General features: G+C 36.8%; 1 protein-coding gene across 2 annotated transcripts in view; it reads right to left on the bottom strand.

Moving 5' to 3' along the window:
• LOC139962746 (armadillo repeat-containing protein 2-like) overlaps positions 1 to 19,063 on the bottom strand; it is a 35,595-nt gene continuing 16,532 nt past the window's right edge. For both annotated transcript variants that reach the window (XM_071963033.1, XM_071963032.1), the window contains exons 15-19: positions 17,390 to 17,503; positions 16,707 to 16,839; positions 16,045 to 16,205; positions 14,166 to 14,353; positions 1 to 1,019 (exon numbers count right to left, since the gene is read on the bottom strand). In XM_071963033.1, the coding sequence (XP_071819134.1) occupies positions 14,187 to 14,353; positions 16,045 to 16,205; positions 16,707 to 16,839; positions 17,390 to 17,503 (575 nt within the window). In that variant the 3' untranslated portion in view covers positions 1 to 1,019; positions 14,166 to 14,186. The remainder of the gene's footprint in view (positions 1,020 to 14,165; positions 14,354 to 16,044; positions 16,206 to 16,706; positions 16,840 to 17,389; positions 17,504 to 19,063) is intronic.

The raw sequence follows: 19,063 nt of genomic DNA on the forward strand, positions 1-19,063 counted from the left end.
GTCAAGCACCCTGAAGGCTACCAACAGTTTGTTGTCAGGCTAAGATGACCAAGCAAGAAAGATTCAAGATTCTCACATTTACTTTGAAGGAAACGTTTGCCATTGATTAGTCATTGTCCCAAAGCATTTTGGCTTCATGTTGACAATTCATTTCCAGTATGTGTAATGAAGCTACGGAATGATTTTGTAAACATACAGGCTGCCAAAGTATGTTGTACATACACTGATTGGGCTAGTAGGAATTCTGTATAACCGCAGGTCAGAGTACACATCAATGCTTAAATTAATGGTACTGTTGACCATAGCATGCAGCTATCAGTAGTCTTCATAAGCTGTTGCATCTTAAAAGAGGACAACATTGACTTAAGGGAATTAGAAAAATGACTTAATTATTTATCAGGATGATTTACACAACCTGAACACAGCTGGACAGAACCTTCAGGAAATGAGTGTCCGATTGAGCACTTTTACTTCACAGGAGAATAACAACTAAAGTCTGTCTTAGAGTCTATTATTGAAAAACAATTAATTCCCAATCAATTTTTTTTTAGTTGTAAGTGAAAGAATTCATCTTGAGCATCCAATTTCGGACAAATATTCCCCAAACTGATCTCACCCTTCCGAAATTAAAAACAACTTTTAATATCACAATACAACTGGATAGGATGTTGCCATGGAGATATAACTGGCAAAATGCTAGCTAAGAAGAGAGAAAGCAATCATTCGTCATCCTCTTAATTTCATCAAGAGATGATCAGAACCTTGACTTATTAATCAGTGAGATAAAATTGCAAATCAAATTTACTTTGCCAATGTTATTTCTGATGACCCTTACCTACATTGCTGGTCAAGCTAATGGCAATAACAATTACACACAAACACACACACCAAAAAAGAAAAGCATCTTGACTCAAACTTTTCCCAGAAGATGGGAGCAAAAATGTTGGTGTTTGCAGTCCTTCAGTCAAGTATCTTCGCATAATCGATGGTTGATGAAATCATAGAAGGACATCTCAGGGCTGTCAATACAAGAGAAGAAAAATCACCCAGTAAGCAGGTGTACAGGAGTAGAAGTCTGAAGTAACAGGCCTCAAATAAACTACATTGGATTATTGAAGATATAAAAGATATTGTTAGCATAAATATATCAATTAAGAAGAAACAAAAAGTAGAGTACTGATGCTTAATTGTTACATATCACTGTAAGGCACGTCATTTCTTTAAATTCTGATTGGCTTCTGAAATAATCACTAAATCTAGTTGAATGCTATCAGTCACAACTATCTAACAAACCATTAACGAAGCAGTTAACCAAACTTTTACTTTAATATGCAGTTAAAATGCACTGACTATCAAGATCTGCCCAACTGATAGATTTTGTTCAATGTAAGACAGATCACCATCTAAACCTTGTAGTCAGATGACAACCAATTTGTCATAATGTTTTATATGAGGTGGTATCTTTGACAATTTCATGCTGCAAGATACAGAGTGTAGGAGCCAATTACATTGCTATGATCAGACTATTAAACCTGATTGTTATTTCAAATAGAACATGGATATTACAAACAAGAAAGCACTGAACTGTTAAAAGCATTTTCTTTTAAAATGATACCATGTTTAAAATTCTGCTTAAGATGTATGAGTCACATTGTTGAGCTAGTGATGATATCTTGTGAGTAATGTTATCAATTATGAAGCAAGGTATCACCCTGTAATATTTTTACTAAGAGACTGATACTGTATACCATCACAACTTTTTCATCACAAAAAGTGTTTCAGAATTAGAAAATAACCAATTTTACTAATTGAGCCACAGCTATGAATTAAAATTGTGACATTCAAGTCAAATATTGATTACACACTTTATAGTACAATATAAATGCTGCATACTAATACTGATCAATCAAACCCAATAGGCTACTGTACAGCAGGTATGTACAACTATTGATTACTAATAACCAGATGTTGAATAAAGAATAACCACCAGGGTGCAAATATTTAACAAATTTTTGCCTGTTCTAGATTCAAATAGCTTATAAAGATGCGGTTGTCAAATTTGCTGTTGCTGAAGAAACAACATTAAGTTGTTGGTTTTATCCAGGTTTCTCAGGCACTCAACAGGGAGTGAAGATAAATATATAGCACCATACCATGTTGTAAGACTGCCAGACCATAACTGGTTTTCTAAACAGATAATTTTATCTCTATTATTTAATAATAATAATAACCTTTTCTCATATCTTAAGCTTCTTGACTATACATCAGGTACTATTATGGGGCGGGACTGACTACACATCAGGTATTACGGGGCGGGGAGTGACTACACATCAGGTATTCTTACAGGCTAGGGAATGGCTACAAATCAGGTACTATTATTGGCTATGGAATGTCTACACATCAGGTGTTCTTACGGGGTGTGGAATGACTACACATAAGGTATTCTTACGGGCCGGGGAATGATTACACATTAGATTTACACATCAGGTACTATTACAGGACAGGGAATGACTACACATCAGGTATTATTATAGGCCAGGGAATGACCACACATCAGGTATTCATACGGGTTGGGGAATGACTACACGTCAGGTACTATTACGGGCGGGCAATGACTACACATCAGGTATTCTTACGGCCGGGGAATGACTACACATCAGGTACTATTACTGGGTGTGGAATGACTACGCATAAGGTATTCTTACGGGTCGGGTAATTATTACCCATTAGATTTACACACCGGGTACTATTACAGGCCGGGGAATGACTACACATCAGGTATTATAGTAGGCCGGGGAATGACTACACATAAGGTATTATTATGGGCCGGGGAATGACTACACATCAGGTATTCACACGGGCCGGGGAATGACTACACATCAGGTACTATTACGAGGCGGGGAGTGACTACACATCAGGTACTATTACGGGCGGGCAATGACTACACATCAGGTATTCTTACAGCCGGAAATGACTACACATCAGGTACTATTACAGGCCAGGGAATGACTACACATCAGGTATTATTATAGGCCGGGGAATGACTACACATCAGGTATTATTATAGGCCGGGAAATGACTACACATCAGGTATTCATACAGGCTGGGGAATGACTACACATCAAGTACTATTAAGGGGCGGGGAGTGACTACACATCAGGTATTATTAAGGGGCGGGCAATGACTACACATCAGGCATTCTTACAGGCCGGGGAATGACTACAAATCAGGTACTATTACGGGCGGGGAATGACTACACATCAGGTATTCTTACGGCCGGGGAATGACTACACATTAGGTATTATTACGGGGCCTGGAATGACTACACATCAGGTATTATTATGGGGTGGGGAAGACTATACATCAGGTATTATTATGGGGGTGGGGTGGGGAATGACTAAATGGGGAATATATACTTAAATAATTGATTTCTTCTGCACAATGAACAGCAAAGTCTGTAATTGAAGGAATTCCCACAGAGAACTGTCCTTAACAAATTATAAGGGTTTAGTACTAAAATTTCCTAAAGTGTACTGTATATCCCAGGGGTGGTTTTCACTCCAATATTTGGTTATTATAAAATAAAATAATAATAAGGCGGTTATTTTTACGATGCTTGGCCAACCACGAATGTGAGAGAATCCTGCAAGGGCTTATGGATTAATACTACTTTCACGTGGGGCTTCCAATTCAACAACTCAAATTTGAATCTTTTCAAGTTAGAAAGCCATTTCAGATGGGAAAACCGTAGATTGTTCTTGGAGGAATAGACCACCTTATTATATGACCCCAGCTGGGGATCAAACTCTGAACCTCCTGATTGCTAAGCCTCAATGCTTCAAATGCCACCGCCTTATTCCACTCGGCCGCAGCACCGGTTATTGCCTAATTCTGTGGATGTATACACCTTTTACACAATAAATATTGGTTAATTTATGTCAAAATGAGAGCACTTTATATGAAGGTATTGAGCTGAATTGAGAACTCCTTCAAGAGAAAGACATAACGTCACTGGAGTGACTATGAGGGGGGTTGTTGTACAAACATATATATGCAATTCCATAGTATATTTCTTAATTGTAAAAGAATTTGAGCAATTTGACAGCATATTCTTGCTCTGGATGGGAGTAACCAAGAATGTGCTCTAATTTCGTACCAAACAAAAGAAATGTAGTTTCTCAAAAACACATACTGTAGCCTGGACAGACAATCTCATAGTTAATTGAAGCCCCGTCACATGACCACACAGATTCATCTTATTATAATGTACAGTGCATAACTAGTCATAACAGGGCTCTCTGGTCACAACACTTATACAAATGCAATGAAGATGTCAACTTGTTCAAGGCTTTCTTCCAGTTCCAAGGTTCCCAACACGATTAAACAGAGTTTACTTGTCATGTGGTCATAAAGTGACTATGAAAGAAAAGATAAGACTGTTGGTAGTTTACTTCCTTGGCTAGTATAACACAGTTGTAGGCCTATGCCTACCAACTAGTAATTTGAATGGAGCAGTTGTGGTGTGTACTGTCCCTGAGAACTTTGTATGGAGAGGAGACTAGGCATTAGATTACAGTAGCTGAATACTATTCTTTTTATCTATTTGACTACTTTTGGATATTGGTGTGGGAATTTATTCTTCCATAATCTGTTGCTTCTTACTGTGAAACTTCAGACACTGGAGATGGTACAGTACTGTAGCTCACACTTAGGCCTAAACCCACTTCCACTGACGCTGACAAAAACAACTTATAAATGTTTTTGTCTTTAAATTTTTGGGAGCATGTATAAGATAATTCTCTCTCCAGCAGCATTATTACAACCATTTGTAACTTACTTTTTGAGAAATTTTGGGGCATGGAAGCTTAAATTTCCTGGCTAGGAGTATTAAATTAGGGGCATGAGCAGGCTATGGATTTTTTACTTTTTGGTCACAATATAGTTGAATTGGTTACACCAATAATGTCATACTATCCGATGAGCAACCAAACTTTTATGGCACCTTCAGTACATGACATTTTTTGTTTGGTCAACTTTTACAAGGTTATTAAATTTTGCATTTCCACAGTACAAACATGTCGACAAACGTGCTCAAATATTTTCATCTCTTTGCCTTACTTCACTCTCTTCATAACATTATGGTAGATAATTCCTAACAGAAATCCTTCAATTGTGGCAATTAATTATTAATCTTATTGAGTGCCAACAGTTCAGTCCACAATATAAATACCATTACTGATTAATATCCAAGTGTGAAATGAAGAGGAAACTTAAGAATTAGCAGAGTTTCAACATAATGACTTCCTTAATTATTTGCAATGGAATTTGAAGCAGCAGTAAATGCAAATGCATAGGTTGAATGCATATATAGTTGGTTGGCTACAACTATTTGTTTTTATCTTTAAAGGGCACAGAAGACTCATTGAATGGTTCCAATGATGCTCTTGTAAGATGCCAATTGAAATTTAGATAATTGGTAAATGAACCTGAGTGGATAATCAGACACTAAAACACCCATGATGCAGGTGCTTATATCATATAACTTTGAAGAACAATGGTGCACATCTTCAGCTGTTGGGCAAACAACTAACATGATATCAATGCATGTAAACTAGTTATCTACCATCCATAAGATACAATTTACAATGAAGGTAATCCACATTCACTCAGGAATGTAAAAAGAGCTACAAAAGTAAATCCTTAAAAAGGGGAACATAGACAAATGGAGTACAAAGTTTACAATATAGCTATACACCATTCCTTTAGACATAGCATGCATATAAGCTTTCTGTGTATGAACACTTACACACACACTTATAAATAAAATATATGCCAATGTGACAGGAAACAAGGAACTAGTTATTGCAATATTTATAGTTTTACCTTATGTCCCACCTACTTATTAATATGCATGACTTTACCTCTCAAGAAAATAGTGCATGTCTACAACACTATCATAACTGTAACTGCTAGGAATAGCATACTGTGCAAATACACATATCAAGAGAGAAATCAAGAGGGAACAAGTAATCATTGTTATTAATTTGGTATGGAATATTAAGTACCCAGTAATTGCATGTTGTTGGACAAAACGTGCTCCACAACATTCAAATGAAAACTAGGCACAACTTCCCTACATGATTCTCAAGCATACTGTACTGTATGTAGACATTTGCTTATCTCGAGTAAAGTCAGAAATGAAACGAAACAACCAGGTACTTTTATGTCACATTGACCTCACCATGAGAGGAATGTGTGGGGACTACATTCCACTTGACCCATGCAATTATGTAGAGCTGTTATATTATGCATCACCTTTCATTCAATACGAAACCATCATCACCTTACATTCAATGCAAAACCATAAGCTGGTCATAAGCTCCCACAGACATTCATTGTACCACTGTACAATCTACATTACTGTCAAAGATATACTGATAAAAAAGGGGGGGGGGGCACAAAGGGTACAACTTTGCCATTTTGGTACAAACTTTCGCTGTTGACCTCTGGATATGTTTGGCACAGTAACTACTAACTTAGCATTACATCTCAATTGCATACTATTCACAGCCCATGATCAAATCCTAATAAATGATTGTTTTGATCCCTTTATATAAATTAATGGTCACACAATTTTCACACAAACTTTTCAAACCATACAATTGGTAGGATTAGTGATATCTTTCTATTTTTCTAAATGAACACTTCATATACTGTAACACTGCATTTTCAAGTTTAACTCTTTTGACAACAAGGCTCTTACACCAATGTGGACCTGCACATCAAGTATGAAGATAATCCAACTTAAACTACTGGAGCTGTGGTTGAGATGCTTTACAGACTTTGATCTCAAAAGACTTTTGAGTTCACAAAAGATATCACGACAAACTTCAACAGACATTTGAACCCCAAAACACCCAAAAGCAATGCGGTTTAGTCGGACTGTCCTGAAACCACCTTTGATATTCATGTAATCTTTGATTTTCTTTTGGAGTTATTTATAAGCTTTCCAGACTTGGAACTATCTTGATCTGACTTGGATTGGCTTCTTGTAAAATTAACAAAGGGGACAATGCATACTGTACCAAGTTTTATAAAAAGTATTAAATTAAGTTGTCCTTTTTGAGTCTCTTGTTACAAGCAGGCACAACACTCACACCATGACACACACTATCACAATAGTGTGTAAAAGTAAGTTGGCCGACAGGCTCTTCAGTGGATAAGCAGTTTGCTAACAGTTTTATTTTATTTTGACTATCACAATAGCACGGATTCATTTTGCCTTGGCAAGGAATAAAAGATCCAGATAAGATATTTGTATGAAAATTACATTAGCAAAATACCATTTCAGGGACAACACCCCTGGATTTTTTTCTAAACTGAATCATTTCTTCATCACTTACTCAAATCTTGAATTATGTAAAAATTACACTTAAATGACTTCTATAGCTGTGCAATTTAGTATATAGCAAAGATGTCAAAATTGGTCTATTATAATTCTAAAGGTTACAAATTGGCCTTCCACAATTAGTTTAATAAAGTGTTCTTATATATTAGAAAATCATCAAATCAAAAAGAACCTGTCAGAAAGTTAGTCAAAAATAGGCCATGAAAACAGACAAAATCCAGCAAAATAAATTACAATAGATATAGATATTTAAAGATTGCATTCATTGAAACCAATTTCAATCTAATTTAAAGCATTATCTTCAAACAAAAACGGAGTTACCAAACGATATAAGCTAAAATATTAAATCTTCTAAGTGGCTGAAAACAGTCATGATATGTTGAAACTAAATACTGAATATTACATCAAGGATTCAAGAGATATAAAAGGAAGAAACCTGTTAATGGAATGAAAATACAATCATAATGTCTCGCTAATAATGGCTTTGTCAATTTCGTGAATAGGATATGGCAAACAACACTGCTAAAATGCACCAAAGCCAGCAATTGGCTGAATTTTAGTTTAAATATGACATCATCAGGTCATATAAGATATATCATGCTTTCAAGGGTTTAGGACAGTTGACCTCTGACCTCTTCCAAGAACAACAGGGTTCTCTTGTTTGAGAGACACTGACCTGACACAACATCAATTACATACTATTGCTGCTTTCATGCTGGGTGAATTTCATTCCATTTACACCTCTGTGTATAAATACCTCCCATTTTCACTGAACCACAAGTCTTTAGACTTGTGGTACTCATCTTAGAAACAGAATAATGTTCACCATCATCAAGTGAATGCAACAACACTCAACTATCCTAGCTGAATATCTGTATATATACTTTGTATTCACATGTCATTTTGAGCTCATCTTAGAAGCAGAGTTATATTCACCATCATCAAGTGAATGCAACAACACTCAACTATCCTAGCTGAATATCTGTATACACTTTGTATTCACATGTCATTTTGAGCTCATCTGAGATATAGATTCCTGTTCACCATCATTGAGTGAATGCAACAACACTCACAATCTTATTTTATTGTATTGTTTTCAATGTTGGTAAACTTTTGTATTCTATTATGGGTTTAACGTATCTTGGCAGATTTCATGTACACCGCCAGCAATGCAGTACGTTAATCTAAGGTGACCATTATATCAATAAAAACCGATGCCCTGAAAAATACAATTTAAACCCCACAGTTTGAGACTTTGTTGCAATTTTACTAATATTCATTTTTACCTCTAGACAAATGTGATATTTACCATTGTACCCATAACAAATAAAGTGCTCCAAGTCCTTTCTGCACTTCTAAAAGCTCGTCAGAGTGTGCAAAACATCTCATAAAAACAGAATGAAAGTATACATGTGAAAGATCAGTAGATCATGCAAGTTTAATAGGAATACAAGTCACAGGACTGCAAGATAGGAATACAAGTCACTGGACTGCAAGATCAGTAGTTCATGCAAGTTTGATAGGAATACAAGTCACTGGACTGCCAGATCAGTAGATCATGCAAGTTTGATAGGAATACAAGTCACTGGACTGCAAGATCAGTAGATCATGCAAGTTTGATAGGAATACAAGTCACTGGACTGCAAGATCAGTAGATCATGCAAGTTTGATAGGAAAACAAGTCACTGGACTGCAAGATCAGTAGATCATGCAAGTTTGATAGGAATACAAGTCACTGGACTGCAAGATCAGTAGATCATGCAAGTTTGATAGGAATACAAGTCACTGGACTGCAAGATCAGCAAGATCAGTAGATCATGTAAGTTTGATAGGAATACAAGTCACTGGACTGCAAGATCAGTAGATCATGCAAGTTTGATAGGAATACAAGTCACAGGACTGCAAGATCAGTAGATCATGCAAGTTTGATAGGAATACAAGTTACTGGACTGCAAGATCAGTAGATCATGCAAGTTTGATAGGAAAACAAGTCACTGGATTGCAAGATCAGTAGATCATGCAAGTTTGATAGGAATACAAGTCACTGGACTGCAAGATCAGTAGATCATGCAAGTTTGATAGGAATACAAGTCACTGGACTGCAAGATCAGTAGATCATGCAAGTTTGATAGGAATACAAGTCACTGGACTGCCAGATCAGTAGATCATGCAAGTTTGATAGGAATACAAGTCACTGGACTGCAAGATCAGTAGATCATGCAAGTTTGATAGGAATACAAGTCACTGGACTGTCAGATCAGTAGATCATGCAAGTTTGATAGGAATACAAGTCACTGGACTGTCAGATCAGTAGATCATGCAAGTTTGATAGGAATACAAGTCACTGGACTGCAAGATCAGTAGATCATGCAAGTTTGATAGGAATACAAGTCACTGGATTGCAAGATCAGTAGATCATGCAAGTTTGATAGGAATACAAGTCACTGGACTGCAAGATCAGTAGATCATGCAAGTTTGATAGGAATACAAGTCACTGGACTGCAATATCAGTAGATCATGCAAGTTTGATAGGAATACAAGTCACTGGACTGCATCTGCAAGAAGAACACATATCTTGAACTGGACCTGTCAAGCTGGATTGTTACAAATTATCTATTCCATCTCAAGCATGATGATTTACCCAATTACCTTTCCATACTCTGTCCAATCTATAATTGCATATTTTGCATGCAGAACACTGCTATTTGGCAAGGGGCAAACCATAGTAACCCCTTAACAAAATATAATGTAAGAACAATAAAATACGATTTCACCTTGTTATTTACACAAGGGTACATTGGCAGCTGGCTAAAACAGTTTGGGAAATATTTCTCCCCAAAAAACTACTCTCATAATATCAACAAGTCCTTTCTATCAGTTTATCTCAACATCTTAATTCATATCATCTTCTTTTTCTTTCAGAAATCACTATCACTTGGAAATGCATTCTACAAAACAGATTAAAAGCCAGAAATAACATACTGTAACTCTTCATATCAAGACTTATTCCAGGAGGACCTGTAAAATATCTTGCATATGTAACCATCTACTACCAAGGTTACAGCAACATTTAGAATGCAGTGAATAATTTAAGTAATCTCATAAGAATTGATTCCAGAGCTCCAAATTTCATTAAACTCCTATAATGAATCAATTTGATACTGTCATGATTCTTAGACTTACTGAAACAACTAGTTGATAGATAGAAGAGTATAGGAAACCAGCCTGAAGACTGCTAGTTCATCTACGCAGAAAATCAGTTCAGACTTAGAAGGCTGGTTTGACCTTCATAGCTGGTGTTCGACCATGTATAGAATCTCATTCCTGTCGGGAATGCAATGCATTGGTAAAGGACATTGGCTGTGTTGACCTCAACAACTTGACTTTCCTTTGTACCAAGTTATACACGATACACAGTGCCCCATGTACATTATATAAGATATATGATATACATCAAAAACATTATACACAGCAAAACCACTCAACAATATGCATATGGCATGACTCAACGTGCAAAATAATTGACTCAAAGTTTATCATTGACAAAAGAAGATAGTCTTGAATTCCAGGATTAAAATATGGCTTTTGAACGTAATATTATTGTCTTTAATAGACAGTGCATGTAAACAACTTCTCCTCTTCACTGATGCCCTTGCAATGAGAAACAAGGTCTTTGTCGTAAACGCTGCCAAAGAGGCCGAACCCATTGGCTCGTAAGGATGTTTCGTAAAGGCTAAAAGAACTGCCCCATGGTGGCGCTAACCATCTGACCCTTGGTCCTTTGTTGGCCATTCCTCTGATGAGTTTGGATGTATATTTTTTGGTGCCTGGCCTCAAACCCTTTGAGGACTGCCGAAATTGCTGACCTGTAATTTTTAATTGTGGCTACTTGTTTCCCTACATCGAAGAGTGCCTGCATGAAACAACATACCTCCGTACAGAGTTCTTGGTATGAGATTTGTCTGTTGTCTGGTGCTATTGAGCATGCACAGAGGCTGGAAGGCCTATGCCTCTAAGTAATCCTATGGAAACAACAGGGTGTCTCTTTGGTAAGTCTTAGTGTGAAACCATCTGGTAAAGAACACTTGTAGTTTGGCATTCTGGGAGGTTGCAAACAGGTCTATTAGTGGTCTTCTCAGGATCTCAAAAAATGTGTCGCATGTTCCCTGGGAGAGAGAGACCATTCGTTGGGATCTAGGTCCCTCAACAGAGTGTCCCCCATGACATTCTCTTTCCCTGCTATATAAGGTGTACATTCCACTCCTTGCACTGTATCAGCAGTTTTTAGTCAGCTGGCACAACTTCTTTGAGAGTGTCCCCCCACCCCCCCTTGAAATTTGACATAATCCATTACTGTTTTGTTGTGGATGGGAACTGTCACTCTGGTGTTGCTCACTTTTGGTAGACAGGTCTCTAATGCTCATCTGACAGCCAACATATCTAGCACATTCATGTGATACTTCCTTTCTACCGGGATGTTTCCCACGCTGTTTGATTTAGCCAATGAGCTCCCCACCCTGTCAGTGAGGCATCTGTTGTTATGGATGTCACTGGTAGATCTAACTTGAAGGGAACCCCTTGGTTTTAATGTTCTTCATTGGACCACCACTGGAGATGTGGAACTACACCCTCTGCTTGAGGTATTGGTGCCTGCTTGTGTAGCTATTTTGGGTCGATAACCCCAAGCAAATGTAGATGCAGCAATCTCATCCTGAGTCTGCATGACTGGCATTGACTGCACCACATCCACAATCCTGGTCATGAGTCCGAGGGCTCCAAGTCAATCTACCCCTGATGACTCTTGTCGTGAACAAATCTGGTCTACTATTGATCTTACCCCCAAAAGTGCTCTCCTCTGAAGGCAGTACTGTGCCACTTCGAAATTCTAGCATAGCTCCCAGAAACTGGATACCTTATGTTGGAACTAGATTTGACTTTGCATCGTTCACCAACCAAACTAGATTGTGAAACACTGTAAGGTTTTGTGGTCATTGTCCCTACTTTGTTCCTTCGACTCTCCCACAATCAGCCAATCGTCGGGATACACAAACAGTGTCACCCTCTTTTTGTGAGAAAGATGACCACTGGTCCTGCAACTCTGGTAAGTACTTCAGGTGATGTTGATAAGCTGATGGCAATGCCCTGACCTGAAAATCTCTTCCTTCATTTCAGAATGCCAGGTAGCCTAGATGTTTCTGGTGCATTGGTATGTGTAAGTAAGTGTCTTGGAATTCGATGTGTATAGCCCATATGCCCATTCTTAACAATGGGATAATCAGAGCTACTGTTTCCCTGCAGAAATGTTTTGGTTTGACATGTTTTCTGTTGAGGGGTTTTAATTTTAGAAAAGGACACTATGACCTGTCCCTCTCTTTGGTTAGGATATTGGTCCTGACTCTCCCGTAGCTCTACGACTCCCCGTCCTAAAATTACAGCCAGAAGTATATACAGTAAATTTTATGCACTGTTTGGGGAACAATTAACAAGAAACTATGTGGTCCTTCATTGGCTTTGAAAATGTTCTCTATTCTGTAAAGGTACAATCAGTTGGCCATTGTTTTGATGTGTCGCAGCGAGTTTTTAGACAATTCTTATCTATGAAAAATTTATCTCCGATTAGAAATACATACAGGTTGTTTGCTAAGTAAAGTTTACTTACATTCCATTAAACACAATCTGGGTTATTCTGGAAAAAAGGATGTGAGCTGAAGTGCTCGTCTGCTCAATTAAGAGTTTGGAGACAATCTGAGGGTTGGGGAGGGGAGCCTGGGGAGGGGTATTGGATTGAGTTCTACATGGAGAACAACAGTAAAGTAACGATATTAATACAGTAAAGACTTGTGCATTTGAGTCTGGTGTCCAGTATTCTAACTACAAACAAGTTAAACTCTCACATTTCTCTGAAGTATGGCAGGTAGTTTCAACAGTATACAGTTCATAACAGCAAGAACATTGTAAATTCAACATATGAGAACCCTCAAGTTATTACGAGCAGAAGTAAAGTTAGAAATTCATGTAAGTTTACACCTTGATTCAAATCATACAGACGATATGCATGCATCTTTAGCAAGGCTATAGAAGCTGTTGAAACTGTTTGAAGTAGAAAGATGTATTGAACAATAATCAGTAATAATATCAAAGCAACAGCTACACCTGGTAATTAGCTTCAATTTTCAAGCAATTAACATTAATTCTGGATTTAATTGTCTATTTTGGCCTTGTTATTCAAACACCCTAAAATTGTAGCAAACATCTGCACACAGAAATCAACTTTACATCTAGGGGAACTTGAAACAGGGAACAAGATGACATCAGAGCACACCCTCTGGTTACCATTTGTAGAGGTAATGAATGCTTTACCGGAATGAATAAAACAGTTACATGCAAGCATCCATATATAGAGTAAAGAACAAGATAACAAGAAGGGACTGTGCAGTCACCCAAGCAGAAAACATTGCAAGTGATTTGGGAAACAATAATGTTGAAGAACTCTCTGCTCCATTTTTAAACTGTTTGTTCTCCTGTTTTTCATTCAGTCTTGACTCAGTGCTACAGTACCTCAGCACTAGTTTAAGCTGGAGATGTATTACTATGTTTATTGTTGACAGTAACATACCCACTTCATTTTAAGTGGCTACTACTGCCATTAGGAGGCTGGAGATGTATAACTATGGTTATTGTTGACAGTAACATACCCACTTGATTTTAAGTGGCTACCATTGCCATTAGGAGGTGACAAACTGGAATAGTGACTCACCATGAGTAACATCTTCATCTATTAAGATGCCTTATCAATGGGAATTAAGTCTCCTTGGCAGCCTTCAACCCTGCTCAGAAGCTGTGAAGCAACAGGACAGAATTCTGATCTCCAATAAGATCTCATAAACTCTTGAGTCTCCTCATCCCATGTGACATCATCTGGGATCTCCATAGCAACCTCTTCATCTGTATTGAAGTTCAAAATAAAAATTGCTTAACATGCATTGACCAACCAACCTGAATTTAGTCACATTAGTTTTATGAAAACTGAGGAGGAAACCTGACTTAATGCCAACATTAAACACAGTGTATGTGAGGTTGAACCTTTTTATCAATCTTACCAAGAGTAAAACTAACATAAAATTCTATACCCTGGCTAAATGTGCCTTATTTGATAATTCCTAATTACAAGGAATACTTTCATATCCTTATCTCAGACTGAGACAAATTCATCAGATCTATTGCACTTGAGATATATGCTACTGGAATATGGGAATAAAATATGCATAGTCCTGAAACAGGACAGTTTAAGAATCAATAATACAAAACTAATTCAAACAACAGAACAGAATAACAACAGCTGGTCGCTAGCATTAAGGTATTGTCCAGTGAGTGGACTGATATCCGACTATCTCATCAAAAAGTTTGAAGCTGACAACAATTTTCATCACTTAAAACATTGGGTATACTTCAAATGAAAAGGAAATCATCATTGCCTGTAATGACAGCTGGGACATCCTGCTATGTATTTTTATTTTCTTCTCAATAAAGCATAATATGTGAAAGCAGACTTTTGATGCAGATAAATTGCACTTGTGAAACAAATTACTTTTACAACCATGCAATCAACTGAAGTCAAATTTAGTGTTAGTCATTACAACTGAAATTTCTTGAGTGAAGTATTTTGCTCAGCAATACCACATGATTCTACATCACAGCACATAATAGTCATCCAAAGACTTAACAGCACTAGACAATGGGCCATTGTTCTTTTTGGCAGATTTTACCAGTTAATCAGTATAGCCAGTCCGTGACCAGCTGATAAATTGTCAATGTACAACAACCCTAATCAGTGCTTCCATACAAAATCAAATTGTTGTTACAATAATTAGTTTCAAAGTACGAAACTTGATTTACATAAAGGATTCTTTCAAGGTTGAGGTCATACATAAAAAACTTTGAGATTACTCTTGCTTGTCACAACAAATATAGCAATATTTACAAAACAGGTTATGTCTTCTAAACAAGTTTGGTTAGGCTTTTTCTGACTCATTACAAAACATAAACAAACTCTGCAAAGACTTCACAAATCAAAGTTGTTTATCACCAATTTCCTTTATTTTCATGTCCTATTGAAACACCAAAATTTGCAAGTAACGCTTGCATATGTGGCAAATTCCTGCACCCTTCTTCTTACAAAAAACCGATTGGAACCAAGACTCAATACTTGACACTTCCCTTGGTATAGGGTAATAAACTATTTCTTCAATATTAAACTAGTTGGCTACAACATGAATATTTACTGCAGCCTTCATGGAGATAGGATAATGAAATTAAAACCATAATGGCTTTACTGGGTAATGGAGCTGAGTGTTGCCAGTAGATATTTTGATATAAACATGTGTTCTTACTAGCTATTGAGATGAATACACCATCCAGGCTCAAGATATATGCAATATTTACTCATATTGACATATATTTTGAGGTTGTGTGGATTATATAAACTCACTCAATAGGTTACTGTAAGGGAAGGGAAGTGGTTTGAGAGAGGCCTCATAATTCACTTATGTTGGAACCTAATGAATATTTACTACTTGACTGGATTAAACACAATGGCCTGTTGAACCTTAGAAAACTAATGATATGAGCTGTCTTACCAAGATAATCAACAAGGAGGTCGGTAAGGGATGAGGCTTCTTGCTCTCCAAGGGTTTCTGGAGAGTTTTTCATCTTTTCTGTGTAGTTACATAGAATCATACAGACCATTGCAGCAAGCTGCCAGTCTGTACGACCAAAATCTCGCAGTACCTCAATTAACCTGAAAAAATATGAAAATGAATGCCAGAAGATTATTCAATACTTAAATGGTTCTAATAACAAGTCCATAGCACTCTCTCTCTCCTCACGTGATAACACATCTGTTCAATCTGTACTGACAGCTTTCATAACGATGGATTCATTCCACCCACCTCCTCTGAACCTTGGCCATTGGTTTAATGGTCAATTAAGCACATTTCTTATGTTAAAAATCATGATTTTGTAGAGATTGCGGCTTCATCTGTCAATAAAGATGAAAATGTGAAGAGCCCTTGGGCAGTTGCCACATGCATGGATGCGTAACTATCACCCCTGTTAACAGATTATCTTCAACATTTCTTTTAATAGAAGGATGTCCCACTTGAATTCTAGCATGAGAATTATTTCCTCTATTCCTTTGAATTACACAAAGACTAAACTCTTAATTAGCAATAAACTGTTTGAAATGTTAACAAATGCTGTGGTGTAAAATCAATGTGAACCAAACAGAAAAGAGACTAACTTCCCAATGCCAGATTCTTTCTTTAACAAAGGTCTCCTCTTTTCATCTGTCATTAGGTTAATGAGCACTCCACAAGCAACATAGACCACTTCCCGATCTCCAGAATCCAGCAACATCACCATCATTTGATCCACTAGATGACAAGTAAAAGGCATGAAGATGTGATAACTCAGAAGTGAAGAATGAATGTGCCATTAGAACAACAGTTTGTGTCAAAATACATTAAACAAATATTTTTATGATCACAGTGTGATATTTAACTAGAATTACAAAGAAACAAAAACATGTGACTATGCAGAGAATATGATCAACAGAAAGCTAACTAGTAAATTGTAAGCTACTATTTTACCATACTATTGTTGTTTACACAAACATTCAATCTACCATGCATTCCAACACCAGTAGTCTACCATGCAAACATGTAATGTTCAACAGATGACTGAGCTTGGGATAAAGGTCTAACATTAGACATTCAAATACAAAAATCAAGCTATGTTGTATTTCCATCTACAACTCTTACCTCCCTGACTTTAATGGTGAATCAAAATGACATGACTTTATGTAAAGAATTTTTGGTTCGTTTAATACTTGGACCAACTGTTTGTTTAGATACTCCGGATGCAATCAATTTAATAGTTTAATTGTAACAAATAAATGATATTACTTAAGTAATTCAACTTTACCTTTCTTACTAGTTAGAAAGTCTCTGATACTTTGTGTTCTGGAGAGGTTACCAAACACTCTAGCAGCCTCCACCATACCATCCATGTTATCATTGACAAGAAGCCTCAACAACACTGTTGGGAAATAAGTCATATGGTTATCAAAATGCAAACTGAGACATAGCATGATTGAGGGATATTCACTTAAATATGATACATGAAACACAAACTTTACGACATGCTTTAGTTAAGCTAGGAAACTACAAGAGTATTATCATATGTGGCTTAAAAAACATAAACACAACGTAAGGCCACCGAAATAAGAAGCAGGATGAAAAACCCACTGAAAAAAAATCAAATTAAGCCAAAAAGTGGTGGGAACACAATAAATACATGAATATGAACAACAGTAACTTTCAATAATGAGTGGGAAAAGGGCGGGAAGAGTAGTGTTAGCAATTCGCAGAACTGCTATCCGTACCCCAAATATGTGATACAAACGGGACACCAAATATGACCACTTATTCCTTCTTCTTATATACACCAAAAGGTTCTGATTAAAATAGTTCTGATTGAATTGAGCCAAAAATAAATCCAAGCACAAAACAATGTTGTAGACACTTTGGGTGGTAGAATGATAAAGAAGGGCATTGACCAGTCGGGTCCGGAAATTTAGGGCACACAGTGTTACAAGGTTATCAGTTTATTCTAGGAACGGTAGAACAAGAGTGTTAAGGTTGTGAGGAGACAGGTAAGCGAGGAGCGAAGTAAATTCTGTATTTCATATATAGCACTCACTTCATGATTTTACCATTTCATTCAGAAGCACAAAATGGTAGGTTTAATTTGTGCACATAACTCCTAGAATTTAACTAAACCAAGGCTACGTATTCAGTAGTTTTCTTTGTATCTTACTCATACCAAATAATGCACAATCTAAGAGTTTAATATTTAGCTACGGTAGACAGAGATATGATGATTGTTACCTAACCTGCCACAAGATTTTATAAACTATGAAAGACAGAATGAACAAAACTGCATTTTATAATATTGAATGTAGGGCAGTTCCTAACTTGTGGCCTAGACACAGCTATAGACCTGACATGCTAGCTACATGGCATTGATTGCTTGAATGAGTTTTGAACTGAACTGCTGCAATGGTGGATACACAATTATGAATAAATGAGTTTTGTAATCACAAATGCTTCATTACAACTCAAGCAGGTATAAACGGAAATTGAGAAACAGCATAGGATATAGGCAAATATCTTTATAGCTTCCAAGCAAATATATTTAAATTACTAAGGATGAAGCAGTCAGATGCTTCAACATCAAATAATTGCTGATATTTCTACCTGCTAAGAGAGATAAAGCCTCAATAAGCCTATAGGATACACCTGCTACTACTTTAACACTAATGGAAGGGGAGGAAGAGAAAGTTACTTAATGACAAAACACACCTGCCATGGAGAGAGGTAGATTTATAATTTATTGACAATTAAACCATACCTACTCCTTTTTAAGATTGATGTCGTCACATCAGCTGACTACCACCACGAGGGACTAGCATGTATGAATAATCAATTAACTAACAAGCAAAAGTAATGGTTTTGAATATTGATTATAGTAGGGGGAACAATGTGATAATATATTTGACAATTTTCAACACAGTGTTGGCTATCAGAAAGATAATGT

The sequence above is a fragment of the Apostichopus japonicus genome, chromosome 21 (genome assembly GCF_037975245.1).
Source record: "Apostichopus japonicus isolate 1M-3 chromosome 21, ASM3797524v1, whole genome shotgun sequence".
Taxonomy (NCBI): Eukaryota; Metazoa; Echinodermata; class Holothuroidea; order Aspidochirotida; family Stichopodidae; genus Apostichopus; species Apostichopus japonicus.